The 26,870-nt window shown below is 59.3% G+C and overlaps 2 protein-coding genes and 1 long non-coding RNA gene across 4 annotated transcripts; 1 reads left to right on the forward strand and 2 right to left on the reverse strand.

Annotated features, from left to right (window-relative positions):
• Positions 1 to 1,202: 1,202 nt before the first annotated feature.
• Positions 1,203 to 9,336, reverse strand: CYBA (cytochrome b-245 alpha chain). The gene is made up of 6 exons (XM_028093175.2): positions 9,208 to 9,336; positions 4,533 to 4,602; positions 3,972 to 4,046; positions 3,687 to 3,770; positions 3,126 to 3,207; positions 1,203 to 1,473 (listed from the first exon to the last, which is right to left on the reverse strand). The coding sequence occupies exons 1-6, from the start codon at positions 9,263 to 9,265 to the stop codon at positions 1,258 to 1,260; spliced, it is 585 nt and encodes a 194-aa protein (XP_027948976.1). The 5' UTR covers positions 9,266 to 9,336; the 3' UTR covers positions 1,203 to 1,257.
• Positions 9,337 to 10,639: 1,303 nt separating this feature from the next.
• Positions 10,640 to 18,751, reverse strand: MVD (mevalonate diphosphate decarboxylase). Of its 2 annotated transcripts, none has more exons than XM_028096073.2 (10): positions 18,629 to 18,751; positions 16,444 to 16,514; positions 15,854 to 15,968; positions 15,332 to 15,478; positions 14,432 to 14,631; positions 14,125 to 14,199; positions 13,707 to 13,925; positions 13,215 to 13,330; positions 11,922 to 12,030; positions 10,640 to 11,341 (listed from the first exon to the last, which is right to left on the reverse strand). In XM_028096073.2, the coding sequence occupies exons 1-10, from the start codon at positions 18,696 to 18,698 to the stop codon at positions 11,261 to 11,263; spliced, it is 1,203 nt and encodes a 400-aa protein (XP_027951874.2). In that variant the 5' UTR covers positions 18,699 to 18,751; the 3' UTR covers positions 10,640 to 11,260. The 2 variants fall into 2 exon arrangements, with proteins under 2 accessions (XP_027951874.2, XP_027951867.2); XM_028096066.2 differs by lacking the exon at positions 18,629 to 18,751 and adding an exon at positions 16,794 to 18,456.
• Positions 18,752 to 19,013: 262 nt separating this feature from the next.
• Positions 19,014 to 26,516, forward strand: LOC114202817 (uncharacterized). The gene is made up of 5 exons (XR_003607869.2): positions 19,014 to 20,638; positions 21,835 to 21,931; positions 22,293 to 22,374; positions 23,792 to 24,035; positions 25,263 to 26,516. It is a non-coding gene; the product is annotated as an uncharacterized LOC114202817 (long non-coding RNA).
• Positions 26,517 to 26,870: the final 354 nt, after the last annotated feature.

Raw genomic sequence — 26,870 nt, forward strand, 5'->3', positions numbered from 1 at the left:
CCCAAGCTTCCTCTTCCCTGCAGCCCCCCAGGAACAAGTACCCCTGTATTTCTAAAACACCTATTTATTTTAAGTGTAAAATGTGTTGTTTAATCGACAAATGCCCCCAGGGCACAGCGTCGGCCGGCCGAGGGCAGTGGCTGAAGGCACCCTCCTCACCCTCACCCCTGCCTGGCCTTGACACCCAGCCGGTCCTGCAGGGGTGGCCGCTGGCCCTAGCTTCTGCGTCCTTCCAGAAATGTCTGTGCGTGAACCCCAAGGGCAGCCAGTGTGCGAGACGTGTGTGCCCTGCATGCCCTGGCGGGTTTCACCTGCCGACACCCCTGGCCCCGGCACCCGCAGAATGGCTGGGCTCCCGGTCTGGCCAGGATGCGGGCAGGCCCTCCTCCAGCAAGGGGACCTACCCTGCTTCCCCACGGCTGGGGGCGTCGGCTCGGGGGGACGTGACTGCGCAGCCCCCTCCAAGTGTCTGCGTGTCCCTTCCAGCCCCACCAGACACCCAGGCCAATCCGAAGGCCAGTCTCCATCTCGCTGCCTGGATGCCCTGGGGGCTTCTGCCCACCAGCACTCACCTGGCCTGTCCGGCACCCCAGCCTCTGGACCCGGCCTGCAGAATGGCCGGGATCAGAGCCTGTGCACTTCCAGCGAGGCAATGATCCCCCCTTTGGAGACTCAGTTTCCCCGGCCCATCTAAGGACAGTTTTCAGCACCTCCCTACCTGACCAGCCATTTCCACCCCTGATGAAGGCCTACTGTGTGCAAACAAGCGCCTGGGAAGGGGGGAGGAGTGACCTTTATCTGAGGTCCGAAGGACACTTTCATCAGCACGTGACTGAGTTTCCACCATGTGGCTGGCTCTGAGGGCAGAGCCCCACGGGCCACGGACACCACAGAACCAGCGGCGACACCGTCTGCTGGTGAAGGAATGACGGCCGGCTGGGCACGGGGAGGGGGAGGGGCTGCACTTCCAAACCGAGGGTCCGGGAGGCCCAGAAGCCACGGGCCAGAGGCATCCCTGCGGCGGCGGTGACCGGCGTGGCGCGGGTGGTGTCCGTCCTGGGCTGTGGGAGCCTGGCGGTCTGGCAGTGGCCCTTCGGTATGGGCAGGTGGGGAGGCAAATAGGGCGAGAGAAGTGGCCCGTCCGGAATTTATGCTGAAGGAGGACCCGGATTGGGAGTGGGGTGCACACGGAGAGTCAGGAGCGTGCTCTCTTTGGTTTATTTTGGGGGCTACATGGCGGACAGCTGGAGACGTGGGTCACACGACCTCGTCGATCACCGGGACCGGGTTCTCCTGGGGGCCTCCAGAAACGCCCGCTGCACCTGCTGCCTCCTCCTCGCTAGGCTTCTTTCGGGCCTCGGCTGGGGGCCGGGGCGGGGGGTTGCTGGGAGGCTGCTTGATGGTGGCCCCCACCTGCGGCCGCTCCTTGGGCTTGGGCTCGATGGGGACCCACTGCTCTCCGCGGACGGCCGCCTGCAGGGTATGGAGGGGCTGTGGATGGATAGGGCCTCCCAGAGGCCAACTCACCCCCCAGCCCCTGGGAACCAGGCAGGACCCACGTCTGAACCCACTAATTCCGGAGTGACAGCCAGGACCCCAGACCCAGCTGCTTCACTCTCCGGGCAGGACCCCACAGTGGGGGGAGGGCAACCTGGAGGCCCTTGAGGTGCATGCTCCAAGACCAGGCCTCCCCCCGTCCGATCTCCCCCACCCGCCCCAGGGACTAAGGCTGCGACGGGACATGAGACCACAGGGTGGGAGTGGCCCACAGGGGCAGCCAGGGAGGGCAGGGGGCCTCCCTGGGGGCACCCGCCATAGCAGGCTGGGGAAGAGAACGGGGTCTCGCTGGATGCAGAGCCCTCAGCGGGCTGGGAGGGCTTGGGAACGTGTGCTTCTCATCTGTACCCCACAATCCTTGATAAAAAAGTGTGACATCACGTCACTTATGAAGCAGAAGAATAAAATGAACATTTGTGGTCCGACCTCCTAACTTAAATAGTAGTGCATCTACCCTGAAGAGGAGAAACTCTACAGTGGACCCGAGAGGGTGCAGAGAGACGCGGCTTACGGGCAGAAAGCGGCATCTGTAGAAGGCACCAACCAGGGGGCAAACAGACAAACTTCTGTTGCGCCCAGGGAAGGATCTCACACAAAAGCTGACAGACACCTCCCTGAGGCGGAGAAAATATTCAGGCTCTGAAATTCACTCACAGAACGTTCACAGTGAAAACAGACACGAGATTCCTTCAAGTTAATAAGGAAAAGACAAAAGCCCCCTCGAAAGATGGGCAGTTCTAAGAGAAAGCTCAGACACGCAGGCGGAGGGAAGCAAGTGGGAGCCAGCAGGCCGGCCAGCCTTAGGTGGGAGGTGGGCAGACGGAGGGTGCAGGGGCCGGACGCAGGCGAGGCACCCCGCCCCCCGGCTCCTCGCGGCCGCACCCAGGAGGCCGCCGAGCGAACAGACAGGAAGGGCTCCCGTGGGGGGACCGGCAGGTGGGTCCCCAAGGAGTGAAACGGCTGGGCCCGTGGGCATTCAGAGCACAGACAACATGCCGCCCCTTTAAGAACACGCACAAATGGAAGGATGAACATCCAGCGCAAGAGAAGCGCGAGCATCTGGCCCAAAACCTGTGCCCGAGACTTCCGCCCTTGCCATCCTTCCCCAAGTCTGCCGGCCTTTCTGTGAAGACCGGGTGACGTGCATCCTTACCGCGGGACCTTTGCATGTGTCCCAACTCCGGGCAGGCCCAATGGGGCAGCTTTGGAAAACATTCACGTGGCATCTGTACTGTGAACGTGCTCCCCAGGAAGTGCTCCCAACGGCACCCCGAGTTAGCAAGAATGGGTTAGATAAAAGTATACCAAACGGGTCCCCACCGGTTGGGCCTCGGCTGGCCGTGTGACCCTGGGCCAGCCATGTCACCTCTCTGACTTCCCACTGCTTGGTCTGCAAAGCAGGGCGAGGCTCAGATAAAGGAGTTAGCACACTTTACACATGCGGCGAATGGTGTGCACGGAGTCACCGATCCCATCACAGCGCGAGCGAAGGACAAAGGCTGCAGAGCTGGCTTTGGAGACGGAGGTGGCAAGAGCCCTCGGGGCTAGTCACCGAGGGTACCACTCACCAGCAGATAGATGCTGCTCGCGATGGCCAGGCAGGCTGTCCCCAGGATGGTGGCAAGCAGGAAGCCAGCAGGTACTGACAGCCTGGGGAGGGGGGCAGGGCGGTCAGGAGGGGTCTGCGGCCCCGGGACCCCGGCTGGAGGACACGCCCAGTCCTGCGAAAGGTTGGGCTTCCATACTCGGGCCCTTGGAGCTGTCCTCTTTGCTTTTATTTGAACCTTAACGACTCTTGGGGTGCTGGCGCTTGGCCCCCACCCACCGCGCCAGGAGGAAGCTCGCACGGCCGCCGAGGCCCATGGGCGTTGCGGCCTGCCTGGCAGGAACCGGCAGGCGTGTGCCCCGGCCGGGAGCAGGGCCGCCCGGGTGAGCCTCATCACCCCGGCCCCTCCCCGACTACTCCTGATTCGGCTCCCAGCGTTGCCGGGAGCCATAACGCAGCACGAGGGGACATCTGGAAGCATATCTGCGCGGGGATGGGGCTGACTTGATCCAGGCGGTGGGGAGGGTTTATGCCCAGGCTGTCCTGGTCCTCAGCGGGCCGCGGGGGGAGCAGGGGGGCTCACCCAAGGTGCAGGAAGGCCCGGATGTAGTAGTTCCTGGTGAGAGGCCCGAACAGCTTCAGCACTTTGGTCATATACTTCTGTCCACTAGGCAGAGGGAGAGAGAAGACAGACTGTATACTACTCAGCAGCCCCCACCCGAACCCCCCGCAGAGCACCCGGGCTTCTTCGCTCCCAGAGACCGAAGGGCCATGGCGGCTGGGCGGGCTCTGGCCTGTTTGCCCAGGAGGGCGTCTGCGGCGTCAGAAGGAGTGTCCTCGGCCCCCAGGCAGAGGTGGGGGAACTCACCATCTCTCCATGGTGGATCCCTTTCTCCTCTTCCCCCGGGGGTACTCCAGCAGGCAGACGAACACGCCTGCGCCACTGAACGTGCCGTTAAGGAACAGCCGGGCTCAGCCTGGAGGCCAGGGTGAGCCCCCTTTGCTGACGAGAAAACAGAGGGGTGCAGCTGCGTCCTGGAGGTCAGACAGCTGGGAAACAGGTTCCAACAGGTCTGGCCACTCTCCTGCCCTCTGGCCTGTCACAGCTGGGCCACAGGGGTTCAGCCCACTCCCGGACAGATCCCAGGCCTGCCCAGGGGGACAGCTGATAGAAGGGGGGCACAGAGGGCACCCCCAGAATTCCCGAGGCCTCAGGGCCTGCCTCAGGGCCAGTCGCTCCCCTGCTCCCAGCCTTGGCTTCCCAAACTGCGACTGAGCCCTATCCTGCCTTCCGCACGGCTGCAGGGGGTCTAACGGGCCCCGGGAAACTGTGCCGTGGGTCCAGGGGCAGCCGCGTCCCCACCCTGGGCGGAGCAGCACTCCCCGCCCCCCCCCCCGCCCCGTCCCAGGGTCTACCCTGGCAGGATACATGGAGTACACGCCAAAGTACCACTTGGTGAACTGGCCGGCAGTGGCCACGATGCCCCCCATGATGAGGACTGTGGACAGAGGGGAAGCAGGTTAGCAGGAGGCCCCCACCCCCCGGGGGATGCGCCCCCACCCAGCCCTCTCCGTGTGCTCCACCCCCGCTTGGGGAGGCCAGCAGTCGGCCACAGATGCTCCGCAGTGGGACAACACGCTTGCCTGTGCAGGGGACACAGGCGGGGGGGAGCCCTAGGAAGCAGCACGTGCGCTGGGCAGCGAGCCGGGCAAGGCGCTGAAGGAGCGGCTCGCGCGCGGGCGGAGCCGGGTCTGCGTCCCAGCAGCTGCCTCGGAGCCCGGGGAGGGCAGGTGGGGCTGGTCTTCACCCTGGCGGCCCGCTCTCTGCAGGTCTCTGCGGACGCCTGGCCATTTGGAGCGTTTGCGTCCCGTGTTTCGAGATGACATTATCATTCGTCCGTGTTTCTGTGGACAGAGGCTCTCTCCCGGCCGCACGGTGCTCCCGTTTGTCCGACGGTCTCACCTGGACCCCAGCTGTCACGTACCGATACCCCAGGCCCTTCCGGATGTCAGCTGTTTCGAGCCTGCGGGGTGCTGCCTCATCTGATCTTTTCTCCCCAGAAATTATTTTGTTACAACTTTTTTTTATTGCGGTAAAATATCTGTAACATGAAATGTTCCATTGTAGACATCTAAAAGTCTAAGGTCCTAAGTCCAGGCACACCCCCGAGCGAGCATCCCCAGAACTTCCAGCAATTTCTCCAGCTACAATTACGTGAGCTCGGTGACTTTGGGAGGTGCTCCCCCACATGCTCTTCACCCACGTCAAGACTCCCCTCAGCCCGCGAGCCCCCCGCACCCTCGTGCCCCGCCTCGGCTCATGCATGCCGCCCATGCGGTGTTCTGCTTTAGTTATCAACCGCTGACCTGCTCTCCCGTCTTTGGGGCTCAAGCTCTAAGTTCTCAACTTTCTCTTCCTGGATCACGTGCGGACTTCAGCTTCGCCTCAGCCTCGGCCCCAAGCCGCGGGCGCCATGACTGATTAGTTATTTACCATCGGTGCTTATTCCCGAAGGCCCCCTCCTCCGCCTCGTGGCCAGTCCCGTCTGCTGGACTCGGCGCCCCCCGGCTGATGGGCATCCTTCGGGGGTCCCCCGGGGCAGGCCTGGCAGCAGCCCGCCAGAGGAGTCGGCCTGGGTCCTGACCCCACCCTTCCTCTCTGCACCTAAGATTTCGTTCCCTTGCCTTCTGGCAGCTACTCTAGAGAAATCTGCAGTCAGATGCCAAGCCACTTTTCCCCTCTGGCAAATTTTAAGATTTTCTTTAATGGTCTCTAATCTCATTACTGTGTGTCCAAAAAGGGATTTGTTTTCCTTTATTCGGTAAAGGACTCTGCTTTCTCTCAGTCTGAGATTTCTCCATCTCTGGAAAACGCTCACCCATTACCCTTTCGTCTCGCCTCCCGGCACTCACCCGACAGAGCCCTGACTCTCACCTCTGCACCCGCTGCTGCCCTCGGGGAGGGTCTCCCCTGCCCCGCACCGTCCACGGGGCAGGTTTCTCCCCTCCACTCCGGCCCACAGGGTGCCCCCTCCCCTGCACAGGGCTCAGCTTCTCTTTAATAACCGCACCTCTGTGTCTGGGCTGCGCGCTGTGAGGTTCCGAGCCCCGTCTCCCATGAATCCTCTCGTCTTTATAGCATGTTCAATTCATCCATTAACCTTTAATGACTTTTCTTCCTTGACGTGCTGCATTAGTTCACTTTTTGCACTGTCCTGTTTTGCTGTATAATTCTCTGCTCCTTTCGCTCCTGGAGCAGTTTGGAACATACTGGTAGGCATCGATGTGTGCTCACGTTCTCAGGTCTTCCAGACGGCTCGGCCGCTCCAGCTCTGTCATGGTGTGAGCAGGTCCACCCCAGGCGGCGTGCTTCCTCGGGGCGGCTGGGGCGGGGAGTTGGGGGGGAGCAGACAGTTGGCAGGGTCCGGCTTCCTGCGGCCCCAGGGAGCAAACGGCCTTGCAGACAATTTTCACGTTTGCCTCTGCTGGGGGCTTTGGGGTTTCTCCAGGCCTGGGCCCAGTGCATGGGAATCTCTTGGTCTGGCGCAGGGTAGGGGACGTTAGGCCCTTCCCCACACACAGCACGGGCCTGAGTTCCCATGGTTTTGCCTTGTCCCGGACTTCTTCAATCCAGCCCTGGCTGCGGGTCCCAAGCGTCCTTGGAGGGGACCATTTCCTACTCTGTTTCTTGTGCAGGTGGCCCTCCCCAGCCCGGTCCAGCCATGCGGCCCAGCTTCGCCTGTTCCCACACAGAGGCCCCCACATCCCACCAGGTAAGAGCCTGAGCCCCTTCCTTCAGCCCAGATACACCACCTTGAAACCTCACTCTGCTTTTCGGCTAGCAGATTTCCTACCGGTGGTGCTGAGCTCTGGTACATATTAACTTTTTTTGTTGGCTGGTCAGCATCTGGGGGAACTAGAAGAGGGAAGGGCGGTGTTCTGCATTCAGCCAGCTCACTTGTGTTTGGTGCATGATTTCCGCATCCCGAGCTGCAGTGTTGCCGCCTACCCTCAGCAGGAGGGGGGCAGACACCACTGACTCACCAGGAAGGCGGGAGGAGTGCTCCACTGCCCACCAAACGCTGAGAGTCCTACCACATGCAGGATGCAGCAGCGCCACGGAAAGATGAGGCCTCGGCTATCGTGGGGCTCGTGGTCTCGTTAGGCGGAGCAGAAATAAACATCAGAACTAGAAGGGGGGGCGCCTGGGTGGCTCAGTCGGTTAAGTGGCTGCCTTCGGCTCGGGTCATGATCCTGGGGTCCTGGGCTCGAGCCCCACGTCCGGCTCCCCGCTCAGCAGAGAGCCTGCTTCTCCCTCTCCCTCTGCCTGCCATTCTGCCTACTTGTGCTCTCTCTCTATCTCTGTCAAATAAATAAATAAAATCTTAAAAAAAAAAAAACTAGAAGAGGGGGAAGGTAACTGAATGTCTGGGGCTACTCTCCACCTGGTGCTCTGGAAAGACACCTCCAAGCAGGTGGCATCTTGAGCTGAGAAACAAATGGAGAAGTCAGCCAGCCACAGAGGCTTCAGCTCAGCAAAGGCCCTGCGGTCTGCTCAGGAAATCCGGGCACAGAAAGGAAGCCTGTGCATGAGTCCCGGCAAGGCAGGGAGCTGGAGGCTCAGGGCCCAGAGCAGCCAGAATCTGGCTTTTGGTGTGTGTACAGGAAAACCCCAGGAAGGCTTTCAGCAGCAGGTGCCAAGATCGGGTCAGATGGGGTTTCCCACAATAGAAAAGTCTGTGGAGTGTGACTGTGGCTAAGGTCTCACCAGGCCTGAGCCATCCCTGGAGGCTGCAGTTTATACCCAGGAGAAAAGTCAGCAAGGGAGGAACCAGAGCAGGGCTCTGGGGGACCTTCTAACAAACAGTCTTATTTGATTTGATGATGGAGAGGGCTAAGCCCAGGCCCCGACTTCACCGTCTGCGCAGCGGACGTGAGAGAAGTGTGGGTCCCAAGGCACCACAGGCTGTAGCCAAGGCCAGGACGGCTGGCCTGCACGCAGTGGACCATCAAAGAATGGGGTTCCGGGGCCCAGAACCCTCTACTTCCTGGGAGGCTGGTCTGCAGTGGACAGCCTGGGGACAATGAGGAGCACCGTGTGACCAACCCACTGGTTCTTGGCCACTCGAGATGCCCAAAGCAAGGGTGACCTGCCTGGACATACAACACACCGCTAGACCCCATATTCTAAACTGTGATCCAACAGTGGGGGCTGGGGAGACTTTGTCTACCTTCCCTCCCCAGGTGGCAGGAGGCCTCGGGGCGGGGGGATCCCAGGCGAATGGTGCTGGGCTGTCTGCACATTCCCCACTGGGCACAGGCCCTTCCTGGGAGTGGCAGGTCCCTGGAGGGGGGCCAGGCAGAGGCTCTGGGCCCCCTCTTGACTCTGGGCCCGCTTTTACCCCACCCAGTCCCGAGAGGTTCCTGCTTGTGAGTACTGAGCTGGGGTACACACCCCACTGCTCCCTAACCGGAGCTCTTGAGCACGCGTGGCAGGGTGACTGGGGGCGCTGCCACCCTTCCCCAGAAGCAGTCTCTTTGGGAGCAGAGCTGAACGCGGGTCACTCTGAGTGTTTCCAGCCACCTTATGAAATCCCAGATGCCCTTCTGTGCAACTGAGGGCTGGGCCCCACATGGAGAGCGCCTGCCACCCCGGGCCCAGGAAGAGAGGGAGCCCCTCCCCACCGCTGGGCAAAGCCCCCCCACTCCCGGGCAGCAGGCCCCCACCCCTCACCGCCCCGGGCGTCCACTTGCTGGTTGCACCCAACTCCGGTGGGCAGTGACTCCCCCGGAAACCACCAAGGCCGAAACGCCTCTTCTCTGGCTGCAACTTCCTCTCTCGGTGGAGAGGTCCGGGCGGGGGTGGGGGAGCGTAGAGGGGACAGCTGGGGGGTTGGCAGGAGCCGGGGGATTGGTCTCCGAACCCCCTCTGCAGGATAAGGTCCCTGACTGCTCGGCTGGCCGCAGCCCACCCCCACCTCGAGCCCGCCCCGCAGCTGCAGGTCCTCAGCCCCGCCTTCAGTCCCCACTTCCCGGCCCGCAGCCCGAGGTCTCGGCGCCCCCGCCGGCCCGGCCCGCAGCCCGAGGTCTCGGCGCGCACTCACTCAGGCCGGAGGCCAGTGCCTGCTCGTTGGCCCACATGGCCCACTCGATCTGCCCCATGGTGGCGGAGGCGACCACGGCTCGGCGGGATCCCTGCGACACTGCGTCCCGCGGTACCGCCGCCCGCCCCGCCCCGCCCCGCCCCGCCCCCCCCGCCCCCAGCGACCGGCCCCGCCCCCAGCGGCAGCCCCGCCCCCAGCGGCAGCCCCGCCTCCGGAAAGCCTCGCCCCGCCGGGCAGGCGGGTACCCCGCTGGGGCCGTCGCCGCCCCGCTGTCCTTGAGAGCCGGGACCGAGCGTGGGGGGTGCCTGTCGGCCCCCGGCCTCCCTCCCTGGCGGGGTCCCCTGCAGGCCCAGCCAGACCGCCTCCGGGCCCAGGCCCGGCCCACTTCCTCCTCCCCGCTCCTTCCGGCCACGGGAGCGGGAGGCCACCATTTGTGCTCCACTTCCCAAGCATCGCCTGGGCTGATTCGGACCAGGGCGATCCCTGGAGGGCTGGGTCACACGGGCATCAGGCTGCGACTTGGAGGCACCTGCCTAAGAGGGCAGAGGCACCCCAGAACGCTCAGCTTCCAGACCAAGGATCCCACAGGCAGCAACAGGGGTTTCTCCCAAAAGAGGTGTGGGCAGGCTGGTTCCTAGAAGGTTTTAAAGGCCTAGAACCTTCACCATGGCCACACAATGGATGCCCCACAAGGGAACAAGGCGCCAGTACTCACCACGAGGGACAGTGGCAAGCCCAGCCCCCACTTCCTCATCTGGCCGTGGCCTGGGGCAGGTGTGGCGGAGGTCAAACTGCAGGCAACCCTCTGCTCAGAGGACTAACTCCTCTGCAGGACAGGATGTGCCAAGCTTCTGGAGAAATCCAGAATGCAGGAGTGCATCCTTGTCACCTCCCCCCACCCTCTGCGTCAGGATCACAGCCCAGCAGGTGCTTCAGCAGCAGCTGCCACGGCCACGGCCACGGCCACAACCCCAGCCACGGCCAAAGCCACGGCCACAGCCCTGACCCTGGTGGGAGAGGGACGGGGGTTTGGCCCAGGTGTCCACCTTCTCCTGGAAGCCTGCCTCACATTGCACTGATGTTTCAGAAATGGGGAGGGGTGGCATTCCTGTGGTTTCGGGAACCAGAAACTTCTGGGCTGTGGGGAATCATGTCCTTAACCAGCAAACCCACTTCCCACCTTCTTTCATGGACAGGGACCTAAAGCCAGACCCAAACCACCTCCTCACACCCCTCAGAGCCTCAGTGACCATGTCAGCCGCCGAACATGGGTCATGGCCACATGCTGAACACTCGCTGTGTGGCCAGCAGCGGACAGGCAAGCGAAGGGGACAGAAAGCAGCTTTTTTGGGTGCGCTGCCCATACCCTCCCAGGCTCTCAGCACAGGGGCCCCAGAGCACTGGTGTCGGAACCACAAAAGAGCACGTCTGCCCCAGTCAGCCCCGCTGCCTTTATTCCCAGCAGCCCACAGGCTCCGTTGGTGCTGCTCGCCCACCGCCCGCTGGAGACACACCCGGGGTCTTTCTGTGCCACATGCCTGAGTCTGGCAGAGGGAGCATGGGGGCTGTCTCAGGCTTGAAGCTTCTGTGGGGGGGTCCCTGAGGTCTGCAGCGGTGACCTGTCCTCCGGCTCTGAGGAGGGGTGCCAACTCCCCGTCATGTCCGGCAGAGCTGCTGTTTGGGGCTGTGGGAGTGGCCTCGGAGAGTGAGTCCAGGGGGCCCTCTGAAGGGTGCCCGGCAGCTCCACACCATCCAGCTCAGTGCCCAGTATCGGATCCTTGGTGCTCATACCCACTCTCTTCTCGGCAAAGTACTAGGTGAGGCTGGGGCGAGGTGAGGCACTTGGTGGGGGGGCATTCCCGATGGCCCGGGTGGCGCACATAGTCACTCCACTGACCCAACTCGGCCACAGCACGTGGTCCGGCCTGGAGCCCAGTGGCTAGCCCTCAAGCCCCAACAAGCATGGACCCGCCACCCGCCACACCCAGCTCCCCAGTCCCAGCGAAGCGGCCCTTCTCCCCGCAGTGGCCAGGGCTCCCCTCGGGGAAGGCAGTCAAGCGGCTGGCTTCGGCAGGCCGTCTGGGCCCAGGAGGTGAGCGTGAGGGTCATCCAGGATTTGAGGCCCAGGTCCCACCTGTCAGATGGGGATAACGGGAGAGGCAGGTAAGTGCAGGTCAGAAGCTAACAACCCACGTGGTAACACACTGACACCCTGACCCACACGGGGCACCCTGTCGCTTGACCCCCATCACCCAGACCCGGGGTAGACAGCATGTCCCAAGTGGAAGGGCCTGGGGGCTCAAGTCACAGGAATTACAATCAGACAGATCTCAATGAAATGCTGGCTCAGGCATTCAAACAGGGATTCTGACCTCATCCTGTCCGGTGAGCCATAAAGGTCCCCAGGACCCCCAGCACCTACATGTCTCAAGTCTGCCCCCTCAGCACAGAGAATACCACCCCACAATGCCAGGGGTCCTTAAACATCCACTTGCAGGGTAAGTGAGTGAATGGGACAAGCCACATTGTACTAAATGCTCTGAAAACCCAAAGGTAATGTCACTGCGTCTTCTGCTCCTACTCTTGGCAAGTCGGCTTCCCAGCCAACTGGGAAGATGGCAGCTGAAGGGAGCCCCTTCGCCTGGGGGCAGGCGGGGTCTGAGCCTGCAAGGCTGGAGGCGCCCCCCTCAGTCAGCGGGGCTGCTGGGCCTCACCTGGGTGGCAATGATGTACTTGACACCGCCGGGGGTGGGGTCCACGTCCAGCGCAGCTTTGAGCTCGTCCGAGAGTGGGACAGGCCTCACGGGCAGCCCTTTCAGAAACCTGGGGAAAGACAGGTAGGCAGGTCCGGAGGCCATGGACGGGAGGTGTGCAGACAGCAGATACAAGACAGGAAGCAGACTAGTGGCTGTGGTGGTTGGGGGAGGGGGGCAGGGTTCTTCTGGGGAAACGCAGAAGCCCCGGAACCAGATGGAGATAACGGGAGAGGCAGGTAAGTACAGGTCAGAAGCTAACAACCCGTGTGTGGCCACAGCCCCGGGGCGCACACTCCAAGGCTGCGTAAACGCTAACGGTACGTGGTGTGTATCCGACCTCGCCCACGAAGGCCAGCACAAGTGAACAAGTGCCTGGCGAGCCCGCCAGGAGGGGGGCTTTGGGTTTCCTCCTCTTCCACTCCTCACCCGTGGCCCCTGCTTGGGTGACCCCTGGAACAAAGGTCAAGAAGGAAGCACCTCATGGGGCGCCTGCGTGGTTCAGGCGTTTGAGCAACCAAGTCTTGGTTTCAGTTCAGGCCATGATCTCAGGGTCCTGGGATCGAGCCCGTGTCGGGCTGTGTGCTCAGTGGGGAGTCTGCTTCTCCCTCTCCCTCTGCTCTCCCCCCCACTCACGCTCTCTCCCTCTCTCAAATAAATAACATCTTTGAAAAAAAAGAAGACGAAGGCAACGCCTCAGTCCGAGTGTCAGTCCATGGACTTGCTCCCCAGAACGTGAAAGCCTGCAAACCTCCCACGGGGTGACAAGAGCAATGAGTTCAGAGTCCCCCGAAGGACACCAGCTGCCTTGGGGGCCGTCCTTGGTCATGGGGTCTGTCCACGGTGAGGAAGTCAGCCTTCTAGCCCCACCCACTACAAGTCAGTGTCGCCCCGACGACGGTGACACATAAACCGACCCCACATACTCCCTGCACCCCTAGCAGGGAGGCGTCCCTGCGCGGAAAACGACTGGAGGAGAGAAGTCCAAAGGCCCAGCCGTCACCGCGAGGCCGCAGGCACCGCTCCCAGGAGCCATTATACTGCATGCACCTGCACGTGAGGCCACCGGGCTGTGACACGTGATGGTCACAGGGAGGCACCCTTGGTGGCACACTGCTTGGGGTCCCTGCAGAGACTGAAACTCCCATGGGACCCCATTCAGCACCACGGCCTCAGGGGCCACCGTCCCAGATCTCAGCAGGAGACCCTGCTCCTCCCTCCACGCCTCCCAAATGTGGGAGACCCCCAACTCACTTGTCTCCGTTCGACTCGGGGGGGAAGCACTGTCTCACGGCAGCCACGAACTCAGGCACAGTGTCCTCCAGGGTGAAGACCACGGCATTGGGGCCCGCGTCAAATGTGTACGCCACCTGGAACCCACGTGGTCAGTGCTGAGTGTCTGCAGAGTGGCCGGTCCGGCTCACACGAAGACCCACGGCTGCCCACGGCCGAGCCGGGCCCAGGCGAGCTGCCTGCCGTGGAGCCGCGGCACCTCTGCCCATCAGCTCAGGACCAGCGTCTTCACGTGTGGGCCACACACCCCTGAACCGGCCAAAAAACAAAGCGCCTGCAGACCACAGGGGACAGCGGGAGCCGGGAAGCCCTGTCTCGGCCGGCCTGTGCTCGACCGCAGCCGGGCTCTCTGGCAGCAGCTCTGGGCCCAAGGGCTGTCCCAGGGAACACACCGCAACTCTGGGGAGCCGGCAGAATGGCGTCAGCCCCCACCTGCCCCCCACCCGGCCTTGCCTTGGTCTGCCCATAGTGGGCGTTGAAGCAGTGCACCAGCTGGACAATGCGCCTGGAGGTGTCGCTGAGGTAAGAGATGGGTGGGAAGGTGTCCAGGCAGGTGGCGTGGAACTGGTTGCTGTCCTTCATGGTCAGCTGGCCGAAACCCTGGAAGTCGCGCTCCTGGACACAGCGGGTCATCTCTGCCATGCGTGCTGGCACCACCGATTCAGCCCGGAACTGCAAGGCACATTCCCGTGAGATGCGGCCGTTCCCCCGGTCAGAGCCCTGGCCCTGCAGGGCGGCCAGGGGCTCTGCTGGGGGTGCTGAGCCGAGCAGAGCAGCCTGGCTTTGAAGGATGCAGGTGGAGCCTGCTGTGTGTTGCGATGTGCAGGACGTGCCCTGGGCCGCCGCTCACCCATCCCGCCACCAGCCTTACCCTGAGCAGGGAGCTGGTCTCCACGCTGGTCTGCATGCCTGCGGTGCTGCCCATCAGCTTCTTCTCCGCGCTCACCTGCACCAAGAGAAATACCCTGGACCCCACCCTGCAGCCCCCAGCCTGAAACATCCAACCTGTCCCACCACCCCCCTGCCCAGCCACAGAGGTCGCCTCCCTCAGCAGACAGGGCAGGCCTGGGAACAGTAGCCCCTTTGCTGCGGGGAGTCACTCAAAGCTTCTCCAGGTGCCTCTACCACCTGGGGAGCCCACAGGCCAGGAGGAACCGCCCCCTCCCAGCCTCACTCACCACAAGTATGAGGACTCGGAGCTCGGGCCAGTGTGACTCCGGGGCCACCTGCCGGGCTATGCTGTCCTTCCCATCGGCCCGCTCCCCCATCTGCCACTCCACAAAGCCACCATACAGGCTCCGGCAGGCGCTGCCTGAGCCCCGGCGAGCCACTTCCGAGAGGTCACTCTCAACCCCGTAGACCCGGGCCAGGGCATATGCTGTAGGCACAGGGTGAAGGGCAGAGGGGGCTCAGATGGGTGGGGTAGGGATGAAGACTTTGAAAAGCCATGTGGAGCAGAGACCAAAGCAGAGAGGCCTGAAAAGCGGGCATGAGCACGGCAGCTGGTAGTGCTGGGCGTCAGGGAGCAGGGCTGGGTCTGGCCAAGGGTCTATAGCCAGGATAGAGAGCTGGGGGCCCACAAGGCAAGCTCTCTGTCCCCACCACTGCGTGTCCTCCTGCCCTTGCCAGTCATCGAGGGTGGCTTAAGCATGGGCACATGAACTGGCTGAGCAAGTAAGTATCACCCCTGGGGTTTCTGCTAGGCCACACACGGTGAGCCCACCGCCTGCCCCTGTGGTACCCAGCTTTGCCCCAGGTGGGGGGGGGCGGCTACTGGAGAGTGAGCCAGCACAGAGGAAAGCGGAGCAGGGGTCTGGAGGGAGGGAGACAGGTTCCCAATGAACCTGTCGGAGCACCTGGAGCCAGCTGCACCTGGAGCCAGTTAAGCCAAGAAACTGGCCCTATCTTAGGCGTAAGCAAGTTGGAGATGGGTTTCTGACACATACAACCTAGAGGATTCTACACACAGACCCCGGGGAAGACTTTAGCACTCGGGTCCCTGAAGGCTGTGAGCGTGTGAAGTGCCGCCTGCCGCAGCACAGCACCCTAGGGGCCCTGGGTCTCCTGTGGGCACCCACCTAGGCAGGCATAACCTGCCGCCGAGGAGGCCAGGCCCGCGGCCGTGGGGAAGTTGTTCACTGATGCGATGTGAACCTTGTAGCTGAGGCTGAGGGGCAGCGGGTCCTCATCACCGGCGCTCCTCCGCTTCCGGGCCAGGCGGCGGACTGAAGGGACGGGGGGGACAGTCACTGGGCAGAGTGGCCCCGACCTGCTCCTGGCAACTCACTTGCCATGAGTCAGGAAGAAGCAGCGGCACCGCTGAAGCCGGGCCTCTGCCCAGACTTGGTGCGGGCCTCCTGCTCAGGGTAAAGCCCCAGACCCCAGCGCCAGACCCACACCCGACCCCGGCTATGCTAACAGGCATCCCCCTCCTCCCCCCCAACAGGGGCCGGGCTGCGGTGGGAAGTCAGGGGAGCCAGGAGGCAGCAGCACCTTCTGTGCCCTCAGACCCAGCCCAGAGTGAAGAAGGGACAGTGGAGTAAGGAACCAGCTTGGCCTGGCCCCAGCCCCGCGCGCCTCCCTCTCGGGACCCCACTCACTCTCCCTCAGGCAGGCCTGGAGGCGGGGCTGGCCCACGTCCTCCTCCTGGCAATTCAGCCAAATTCGGTCCTCGGTGAAGTCCTTGCTAATGGCAGCTGTGGTGGTGGTTTTCAACTGGGAAAGAAAACACAGGCCACCTCAGGGGCGGGTGCCAGCTAAACAGCCCCCTCCACCGGGGAGGGCCTTCCTATGCCCCACTCAGGGGCAGGGACGGCCTTACTGGAGAACAGGGCTGTTGAGGCCCAGCAGGCCAGGCCGGGCAGTGAGGAAGGCCCCAAGCCACACAGCAGGCTCGGTGCCAGGCTTGGTCTCCAGCACGCAGGGTGCAGCCCACACTGTCATGGCCCACAGCAGAGCCACTGGGCACGGGTCCAGGAGGAAGGGATGCGGACCTCCAGAGGAGACCAGGGAGCACGGGAGTGCATGTGAAGAACAGTCCTAATGGGCTGTGTGTGTGCGTGTATGTGTGTGTGTGTGTAACAGTCACTGGCTACGGAGTTACTGCTACCAATCCAACTGTCACACAAAAGTTCAACAAAAGAAGTGTGGTAGATATTTGCTTTGGTGTTTGGTGCCGACCCATACTAACCTGGTCCTGGTGCAAGGTGACACTCAGAGAGGAGTTGATGGGTAGGATCAGGTCCTCATCTCGCTTCCCCCCTGGAACAAACAACCCAAGGCAAGGCCAGTCCATTTCCCAGCCCTGCAAACCAGCACGCTGTTGCGCTCACTCCTCCCCACCAGTGCTCCCCCATCTGCCGGGAGCCTGCTCTCTGCACCGGATACGTCCTCTTCCTCCTGTGCCCTCACCTTCAGGAAGTCCTCCTGGATTGCTCCCCACTTCACTGGGCTCCCGCTCCCAGAGCGGAGCCGGAGGCCAGCCCATCCCCCTGCTTCAACACTTCTGTTTAATCTTGTTTCATCTGTTCAACGAATTACCTTGGAGTGCCTTCCAGGCCCTGAGCATTCTGATGGTAAGGTTCTTGCCTCCCACACAGGAGGAGCCCTGGTTACAGAAAACGCCTCCAAGCTCTCTGCTCTCACGCCCTGGAGACACGCGGGACCGCCCCACTGCCCGCACACCAGCGACAAAGGAAACCTTCGTGGAGGGAGAAGTGGCGGATCTCTCGGTGAGGCAGTCACAGCACACGGCGCTTTCGTGTGCAGTGCTGGGAGGGTGGACAGTTAAGGGGGTGGTAATGACTACCGCCTGGCAGGTGACCCGTGACGGCACAGACACGGACCGGCACAAACACGCCCAGCTCATCTGTGACAAGAGTGCAGAAGCAATGCAAATGAGAGGAACGGCCTTCTCAGCAAATGCTGCCCCGATAACGGGACATCCAGAGGCCAGAGGAAGACTGCAACCCGACTCCCGTGCCTTACACAGAGAAACAATTCAAGGTGGGGACTTAAATTTAAAACGTAAAACTACAAAACCTTTAGAAAAACACACGGGAGAAAACCTTTAGGCTGTAGGACCAGGCAAATGCGTCTGACTTGACACCAAAAGCATGACCCACTCGTGGAAAAACTGACACACTGGAGTTCACCAAAACTTTAACAACTTTGGCTCTTTGAAAGACCCTGTTAGAAGGATGAGAAGACAAGCTACGGAGTGGGAGAAAATATTGGCAAACCCCGTGTCCAACAAAGGATTAGTAGAATATATCGCAAACTCTCAAAACTCCACGGTAAGAAAGGGCACGGTCCAAGCAGACCATGGACATGAGGACATGCAGGTTACAGGTAAGCAGGAGAGCAGGTGTTCGGTATCCCTAGCCCGAAACCCACAACCAGGTGTCACCCCACCGACGAGAGTATAGCTCAAATAACAACTGACAGCACCACCACAGGCTGAAGAGCTGGACCACACGGACACTGCTGGTGGGAATGCAAAGTGGGGCGGGAAGTTTTTCTTTATTTTACTTTTTTTAAGATTTTATTTATTTATTTGGCAGAGAGATAGGATCAGAGAGCACAAGTGGGGAAACGGCAGAGGAAGAGGGAGAAGCAGGGGCGCCTGGGTGGCTCAGTCGGTGAAGCGCCTGCCTTCGGCTCAGGTCCTGATCGCAAAGTCCTGGGATCGAGCCGGAGGGGGGCCCCTGCTGAGCAGGGAGCCTGCTTCTGCACCTTCCTCTGCTCCTCCCCGCAACTTGTGCACGTGCGCTCTCTCTCAAATAAACAAAACCTTTAAATTATTTTTAAAAAAATAAAAAACTAAAGTGCAACTACCCTGTGGCGCAGCAGAGGCATTCCTGGACATCGGTCCCCAAAGAATGACAGCTTGTACCCACACAAGCCCTGGTGCACAGTTTTGCAGCAGCTTGATTCACGATAAAGCTCAACCGGGAAACAACCCAGCTGCTAAGGAACGTGTGGGGCGTCCCCACCAGCCAACAGGGCTCAGGCCGAAAGAGGCCAGGGATGACGTGAGCAGCCGCCTGCACGTCTCCGGACCCACCGCGACAAGAGCACTCCCCCAAGCGACACAGGCTGTGGTTCCGCTAACGGCGATCTTCAGGTGACAGCGTGAGACCCGGGCAGCGGCCCCCAGCCGGCCAGCTGCGGGAGGCCGAGGGAGCCCGGCCCCCGTGCTGGGCACTGTCACCGTCCCCCGCGGGGCTGGCCGTCCTGTGGCCACGCGCACCCCCCCCCCCGTCCCGCCCCCGCGGGGCCGAGCGTCCCTCGGGGACGCTGTCGCCAACCGGCTCGCCCCCGCGGGGCAGACATCCCGCGCGGGCCGTGTTCGGCGCCCCCGGCCGCGCACTCACAGTACTTGATGACCGCGATGTTGACCGGCGCGGTGCAGGTCACCGCCACCGGCGGCTTCTCAGGAGCCATAGCCTCGAAACGGCGAACGCAGCGCTCAGCCGCCACCAGGGCCCGGCTCGCACCGCACCTGCCCTGCGATTGGCTCGCAGGGCCCCTCTGTTTCGCACGCCGCCCAATCAGCGGTGGGCCCGGCCACCGCTTCATTTCTCAGCCAATGAAGGGGATCGAACGATGGACTGCCGACTCTGGGCCCGCCCCCGTTGGCGGGCGACCACGCGCCGGCTCTGCGCAAGCGCGGAGATACGCCCAGACCGAGTCCGCGCAGGCGCCGGGGTCGGCGTAGGTGCGGGGACCGCGCAGGCGCAGGGCTCTGCGTAGGCGTGCGGCGCCGGCTTCCCTGGAGCGAGCCTGAACTGCGGCTGAGGGCAAGGGTCCCGCGGGCGGACGCGGTAGGGGACCACAGCCCGAGGGGCTGTCCCGCCGGCCTAGGCTCAGGGGGTGCGGAGGCCCAGACGCCCTCAGCAGCTCCGGACGACAGATGGGATGACCGCGTCAGGGGTGCCGCCGGAGCTGAAGGGCAAGCCCCGGAGTCTTCGGCCCCGCGGCGCGCATCGGTCTCCCCCCGCCTGACTCCTGGGGTCCCCGTGCCCCGTGCCCCGCGGCGCGCATCGGTCTCCCCCCGCCTGACTCCTGGGGTCCCCGTGCCCCGTGCCCCGCGGCGCGCATCGGTCTCCCCACGCCTGACTCCTGGGGTCCCCGTGCCCCGTGCCCCGCGGCGCGCATCGGTCTCCCCACGCCTGACTCCTGGGGTCCCCGTGCCCCGTGCCCCGCGGCGCGCATCGGTCTCCCCACGCCTGACTCCTGGGGTCCCCGTGCCCCGTGCCCCGCGGCGCGCATCGGTCTCCCCCCGCCTGATGGTCGGGCCCCGTGCCGCGCGGTTCAAATGGTTGTCCTCAAACCTCACCACTTGGGGTCCCTGCGACCCAATGGTCTGGCATCACTATGGGGTCCGCATCCCAGCCCCCACCTGTGCTGGGTCGGGGGGCACTAAGGGATGAATGGCTTCAGAGATAGGCTCTTTCAAACCTCAGCCCCCCTTTAAAGATTTATTTCCCTATTCGGGGGAGGGGGAAGAGGCAGAGAGCATCTCCTGCAGACTCCCTCTGGGTGTGGAGGCCAACTGGGGGCTTGATCCCACCACCCTGAGATCATGACCTGAGCAGAAATCAAGAGTTGGACACTTAACCCACTAAGCCACCCAGGCGCCCCGCTCACTCCCTTTTTTTTTTAAGCTCCAGATAAGCGGGGATCTTTTTTTCACTGTTAAGATGGATTGCCATATCTATATGCACATTGAGTTTTTTGTTGTAAATATTCGTAGTGTAAAACTTACCATTTTAACTATTTTCAAGTGTGTGGTTCTGTGGCATGAAGTCCGTTCCCGTTTGACAGCCATCACCACCATATAGCCACAGAAGCTTCATCTTAAACTGAAACTCAGAGCCATTAAACAGTAACTCCCAATTTCTCCTTCCGTTTATAAACATTTATTTTTTACCTTTAAAATGGCTGAGATTTCAGTCAGGTTGTGAGTGTGCAGAAGGAATCCTGCCACCCCAGCCACCGCCCGGTTCTCTTCCCAGAAGTCTTAGTTCTTTATCTTTCCATCGAAGTTTATGCATGATACATGCAAAGACCTTCTTTCCCACCCAGCTTTTCCCATTTAGCTACTTCTTGGAGATCATCTGGTTCTATTGTCTACATGTGCCTTAATCTTCCCAACTCGCCTCCTGTTGGTGCACAATTAGGCGGTGACCAATTTTTTTTATATGGTATAAGCTGCTTTTTATGTAGCGCATTTTGTTTAAGTGTTAGTCTTCCTTAGGAGAAATTTCAGGAATTGGAATCACCGGGCCCGGTAGAACGTGTCAGGTAATTTTGATAGCTGTTGGCGAGTTCCTAGAAGGAAGTTGAATCCGTTGTTGAAGCCTGGCCACCAAAGTGTGGAGGTATGTGCGCCTTCTCCAGCACACAGCTCTTCAGTCTGATGGTGAAAATAGTGTCTCGCTGTTGTTTACATTTGCATTTCAGATGGTTATTGTTTTAAGTTGTTCTTGCGATCATGTTTGTTTCATGCAAAGGCGCTAAAACTTGTTTTGAAAGGTTGATGATAGGTTGCTCTGGGCAACAGTCAGGGTGTATTCTCTGAAGACAGGTCACCTGTGAGCCTCAGTAATTTATGTTCTGCCATGGTCACGGTGGAAAGGACAGCACAGATCTTTACGAAGTTCTCCAAGTTCATATGATGAACCCAGCCCCCACGGTGATGGTGTCAGGAGGGGGGCCGGTGGGAGTCTGTGAGGTCAGGAGCAGGGAGCCTCATGATGGGATTAGAGCCCTTACAGCAGAGGCCCCAGAGCGCACACCCTTGCCCCTTCTGCCGCCGTCTGAACCGGGAAGTGGGTCCTCCCCAGATGCAGAATCCGCCAGGACCTTGGTCTTGGACTTGCAGGCCCCGGGACCGTGAGAAATCAGTGGAGGTTTATAAGTCCCTCAGTCTGTGGTATTTTTTGTTACAGCAGCCTGAACAGATTAGGATAATATTGTATATGCATGATTTTAAAACTCAGTTACCAGACCCCTTCCGTACTCACGTCCTCCAGGTTTTGGCTCACCAAAGGCAGCCACTGGTTTGTTTTGTTTTTTTGAGATTTTTTTTTTTAATTTTAATTTAATTTAATTTATTTTAAAGATTTTATTGATTTATTTGACAGAGACACAGTGAGAGAGGGAACACAAGCAGGGGGAGTGGGAGAGGGAGAAGCAGGCTTCCTGCTGAGCAGGGAGCCCGACGCGGGGCTTGAACCCAGGACCCTGGGACCATGACCCGAGCTGAAGGCAGACGCTTAACGACTGAGCCACCCAGGCGCCCCTATTTATTTCATTTTAGAGAGACAGTGAGCACTAGTGGGAGGGGCGGAGGGAGGGGGAGAAAGAATCTCAAGCAGACTCCACACTGAGCATGGAGCCTGAAGTGGGGCTCGATCCCACGACCCTTAGATAACCACTTGAGCTGAAGGCAGATGCTTAACTACCACCCAGGCACTCCAAAGGCGGCCACTATTCAAATCTCTTATTTTCCTCCATATTTCTAAATAACCTGTTCATATTCTTTTTTTATTAATTTCTTTTATTCTTTTTTCAGTTTTGGATAGCATCTGTTGATTACCACCGCGTAGAAAGATGGGGTTCTATTCTACCCCAACAACATCCCTTCCTGCCTGTCCTCCTCGTGCAGTCAAGTGGGTATTCCTTTGTTTTTGTTATTATGATTGTTTAAACCGTACTCTCTTCAGTCAAGGAGGCATAAATGTCTGGCCACGTGCTCGTGGGCAAAGGCTCCCTCATTTAATGGAGAACCTTGAAGGAACAAGTCCCCTATAAGAGGGCTGGGCCTAGATCCCACACCAACACCTTCAGCCCAGGACCTACTCACATGTGTAAAATCAACTCCTCGTAGGGCCTCTTGGGTAAATAAATATATTTATTTTCGTACTCTGAGCTTTTGGTTTTATAGGTTGTGGCGTTAATGCCTCTTAGGTCACAGAGAGAAGGATAAACCAGAGGTCACTTTATTCTGATTTTCTGTTTGTTCCATTCAAGTGTTTCAAAGGTGCGTGGAAAACGGAGTAAAGCTTGAACTTTCAAGGCCAAGTACCAAGAATGAAGAGCAGGGTGTACTCCTGTAAGCCTCAAGCATCTCCCAATATCCTCCTCAGATTTTTTTCTGTTTTAAAACGTTTTTTAAAAAATCGTGCTAAAATATACATAGCCTCGGGGCGCCTGGGTGGTACAGGCAGTTGAGCGTCTGACTTTTGGGCTCGGCGTGGTCACGATCTCAGGGCTGTGAGACTGAGCCCCGTGTTGGGGGTCTGTGCTCAGTGCCCGGTCTGCCTGGGATTCTCTGTCCCTCCCTGTGTGTACTCTTCCCCCACCCCCGTCTAAATAAATAAATAAACCTTCAAAAAAGTAAAATGTACATAGCCTAAAATTTACCATCTTAACCATTTTTTTATTAGCTCAGGGACGTTAAGCACACTCATTGTAATGTAAACACCACCACCGGTTCACAGAACTTTTCCATCTTCTGCACCTGGAGCTCTGTCCCCATTAAACAAACTCCCCATCCTGTACCAAGCCCCTGGCGCCCCCCTGTCTTTCTGTATGGATCTGACTCTCCTAGGGACCTCGAATGAGTGGGATCTTACAGTGCTTGTCCTATTGTGACTGGCTTTTCTCATTCAGCATAATGTCCCCCAGGCCCATCTCTTTGCTATAGTAGGTGTCATGACCTTTCCTAAGGCTGAGTGATTGTCCACTGCATGGAATGGGCCGCATCGTGCTTTTCCACTGAGAGACACTTAGCTTGCTTCCACCTTTTGGCCGTTGTGAGTGATGCTGTGAACACAGGTGTACCAATATCTGTTCAGGTCCCTGCTCTTAGTTCTTTTGGGCAGATACTCAGAGATGGACTTGCTGGATCATACGGTAATTCTCTTGTTGGTTTTTTGAGGAACTGCCGTGCTGTTTCCCATGGCAGCGGCATCATCTTGGATTCCCACCAGCAGGGTACAAAGATCCCAGTTTCTCTACACCCCTCTCAATTCTTCTTTTCTTTTTTGTAGGAAATATTTTTTATTTATTTTAGAGGGAGAGAAGCCGACTCCCCACTGAGCGCCGAGCCTGATGCGGGCCTCGATCCCACAACCCTTGAGATCACGACCCGAGCCGAAACCAAGAGTCGACGCTCAACCGACTATACCACCCAGGCACCCCAACTCTTATTTTCTTTTTCCTCTTTGTTTTTACTTTTATTTTTAAAGATTTTTATTTATTTATTTGACAGAGAGAGACAGTGAGAGCAGGAACACAAGCAGGGGCAGTGGGAGAGGGAGAAGCAGGCTTCCCGCTGAGCAGGGAGCCCGATGCGGGGCTCGGTCCCAGGACCCTGGGATCATGACCTGAGCCTAAGGCAGATGCCCAACGACTGAGCCACCCAGGCGCCCTCCTCTTTGTTTTTAATAACAGCCATTCTAACAGGTGTGAAGTTGCTTCTCATTGTGGTTTTGGTCTGCATTCCCAGACTTCGCTTTATATTTCAGGTGATCTCACAGTGTTGATGAGAGGAAGTCTCGGGTGGTGTCCCTCTAGTGTTAATGTGCACACAAGTCATCTTGGGAGCTCGTGGAAATCTGGATTCAGGAGATCTGGATTGCGGCCTCTGCATTTCTAGCAAGCCCCAGGGGATGCCAGTGACAAAAGCTGCTGGTCTGAAGGCTACCTGTGAGTAGCAAAGACAGACGACAAGAAGTGCATCAACTCCAGAATCAGGCGAACTGAACTTGGGTGCGTGTATAAGTTTCTTAGCTGTGGTGACCCCAGTCTCTTCGTTTATGGACCAATAGCAGTGCCCCCTACTATAAACTGCAGAGTGCAGGGCTTGGACACAGAATAAATGACGGCCGTCCCCAGTAGCTGCTGCTTGGCCCGTCCGTGCTGGACGAGCTGCCTGAGGCAGAACTGAAGAAGTGGGGTCCTCGTGTGCTGTCAGCAGGCACCATGTGTGGTGGGGCGTGGGGGCCCAGGGTCCCCTCCTGGCTGCAGGCTCCAGGGTCTGACCTTCCTTGAGCACTGGTGCCTTGGCATTTCAGGAGAGCATGAAGGGCCTCACTGCTCATTCAGTGACCACCCATCGGGGGTCTGCCCTGCGTCACAATGCTGTGCCGAGTGCCGGTGCGGGATTGTGGTCAGCAGAAGCAAGCCGTCACAGCCCGGCACGGGAAGTTGGGCCTGGGCCTCTAGTCACACTGCTGCCCTTCCCTCCTGCTTGGGGACCAGAGAGGGACCAGAGCTTAGTGCTCCCGGACCTCGTGCACGACAATTCTCAGAGTCTGCAGTTGCCTGGCCCGCCCATCTCTGGCCACTTTGCTCCAGCCTGTGCACTGGGGACTGAGTCCTTACGTGAATTGTTTCATTTATGCTCATGATAGACTGTTGTCTTAAACACCAGTTCCTAGGCAGATCAGTGAGGTATGCTTGGTGTCCTTTAATTACCCTGAGAACCTGCCCCAGCTCACCAAGCACTCCCATCTAGAGAAATGGATCTGAGGCAGAGTGTCCAGAGCTGGGGGCTGGCTGGGACAGATCTGGTACAAACATTCCTGCATCCTGGAGACCTTCAGGAGCCTGTGTTCAGGGGAGAAGGGGCTGGACGTTGCCCCATGATTGCTGCAGGGGACACCAGCCCCCCCTTCCCGACGTCTCTTTCTTCTCCCAGAACCACTGTTTCTTTGTAAAGTTTTCCTGTTCATTAAGGAATGTTTGATGCACAGAGCACAGGTCATGTGGTCATTTGAAGCATCCCCCAGCCTCCACCACTCACTCTGAGATCCTGACCAGTTCTCTGAAATCCTTGGGGCCACCGTCCCTCCCGGGTCTGCTCACCAGAATGCAAGTCGGTGGGAGGGCCCTGCTACTGTTGTGGTCCTGTCACTGGTGGCACTGTGTGGCTTCTGAGCCTCGCTCTTCTCACACCCAGTTACATCTCTAAGGGTCGCGCTCTCTCCTTTACAGGGAGGATTCCGTGTTGTGGATCCAGGGCCACCTTGGCTAGAGCCCAGCATGTTCAGACACCAGGCACCTGCCAACATCACAGGAAGGTGAGAGGTAGCGGGGCTTGTGGCAGAGATGGAACAAGAAGCAATTAAAAACTGGCCCGGCACGAGGTTGCCCCCAGCCTTCACCTTTTCCAACTTCCAAAACTGTCCTTCATTCTGTCCCTCTTCAGAAAGCAGCTGTGTGACTTTCTCATCATCACAAAATGAAGGCTCTAAAGCCTGTGATTCTCTTCTAAGCTCTGTCAAAGTCACATATACTCCTCTCTCTTCATTTGTGAAGCCTTCTTGGGGCCTCGCCGGCAGGGCACGAGGCCGGGTGAGGCAGGAGGGAGCCCTGTCCTCGGGAGCTTCACAGCCTGCCTGTGGAAAGGAGACAACTAGAGTGTTGCTGGAGGTGGTGTGAATGCTCAGGCCTCACAGACCAGTCTGGGGGATGACATGATTGTCAGCTGTATCTTGAACAAAGGTCATTGGTCACATGGATGACTTGGAGCAGGGAGACCCCTAAAGGTTGTCACGGTAGTCTGTAACCTCTGCTGTCCGCTGCAGCCTAGATGGTGACATCTGTCATCTACAGCTGTGGTGGTCTGTGACATCTGTCATCTATAGACTATGATAGCGTGTCGTCTGTCGACCCTGAGAGCCCATGTTTGTCGTCTATAGACCATGATGGTCTGTGTCACCTGTGTCGTCTATAGACCAGGATGGTCCGTGTCGTCTGTTAACTGTGACAGCCCATGTCTGTCGTCTATAGACCATGACAATCTGTCATCTGTGTTGTCTGTAGGCCAGGACGGTCCATGTCGTCTGTCATTTGTTAACCGTGACAACCCGTGTTTGTCGTCTATAGACCGTGATGGCCTGTGTCATCTATAGACCAAGATGGTCCGTGTCATCTGTCGTCTGGACTATGACGTCTGTATCCTCTGTAGACATGGTCTGTGACATTTGTCATCTAACACAGACTATGGTGAGCATATAGTGAGCATATGGTGGTCTATAATGAAAGTTCTGGACCAGCATCGGAGGGTCAGCAAGGGAATCTGAGGCCTCGAGAAGTCTATGGGAAGAAAACATGACGTGTTGAGGCCTCGGGGTCGGGACTGAGGAGACGAGATGGGTAAACAATCATGGCAGATTCCGCTCCTAAGAATATTCTAGAAAGTGCCAGCAACCGACCTGTGTGACAGAAGGCAGCTGCGTGGTTGCCTGGGGGCGGGGCTGGGGTGGGGGACACAGAAGGCTGGGAGGGGCTGGGGTGGGGGAGACAGACGGGGGCAGGAGGCTGCTGGCTGGGTGTGCGCAGGTGTCCTGACTCATCAGCTCGCACACTCATATATGTGCACTTTGTTATATGCCGGTCACCGCTCAGTATGGCTGCTTAGTGATGCCATGATTTCATGTGTGTGAGCCACCAAGTGGTTGGTTATGAACTGAGGGGTCTGGTAACTGTCTTTGATTGGTGGACCTGAGTGGGTTCCCCCTGATGTCAGAAGACAACATGCTCGTCATGTCAGGATCACAGACACTGTCTTTGCTGACCAGCTCGTCTAAAAATATTTGC

Source organism: Eumetopias jubatus, unplaced genomic scaffold, assembly GCF_037043125.1.
Source record: "Eumetopias jubatus isolate StellerSeaLion01/CBP00866 unplaced genomic scaffold, mEumJub1_p1.0 scaffold_10, whole genome shotgun sequence".
NCBI classification, from domain to species: domain Eukaryota; kingdom Metazoa; phylum Chordata; class Mammalia; order Carnivora; family Otariidae; genus Eumetopias; species Eumetopias jubatus.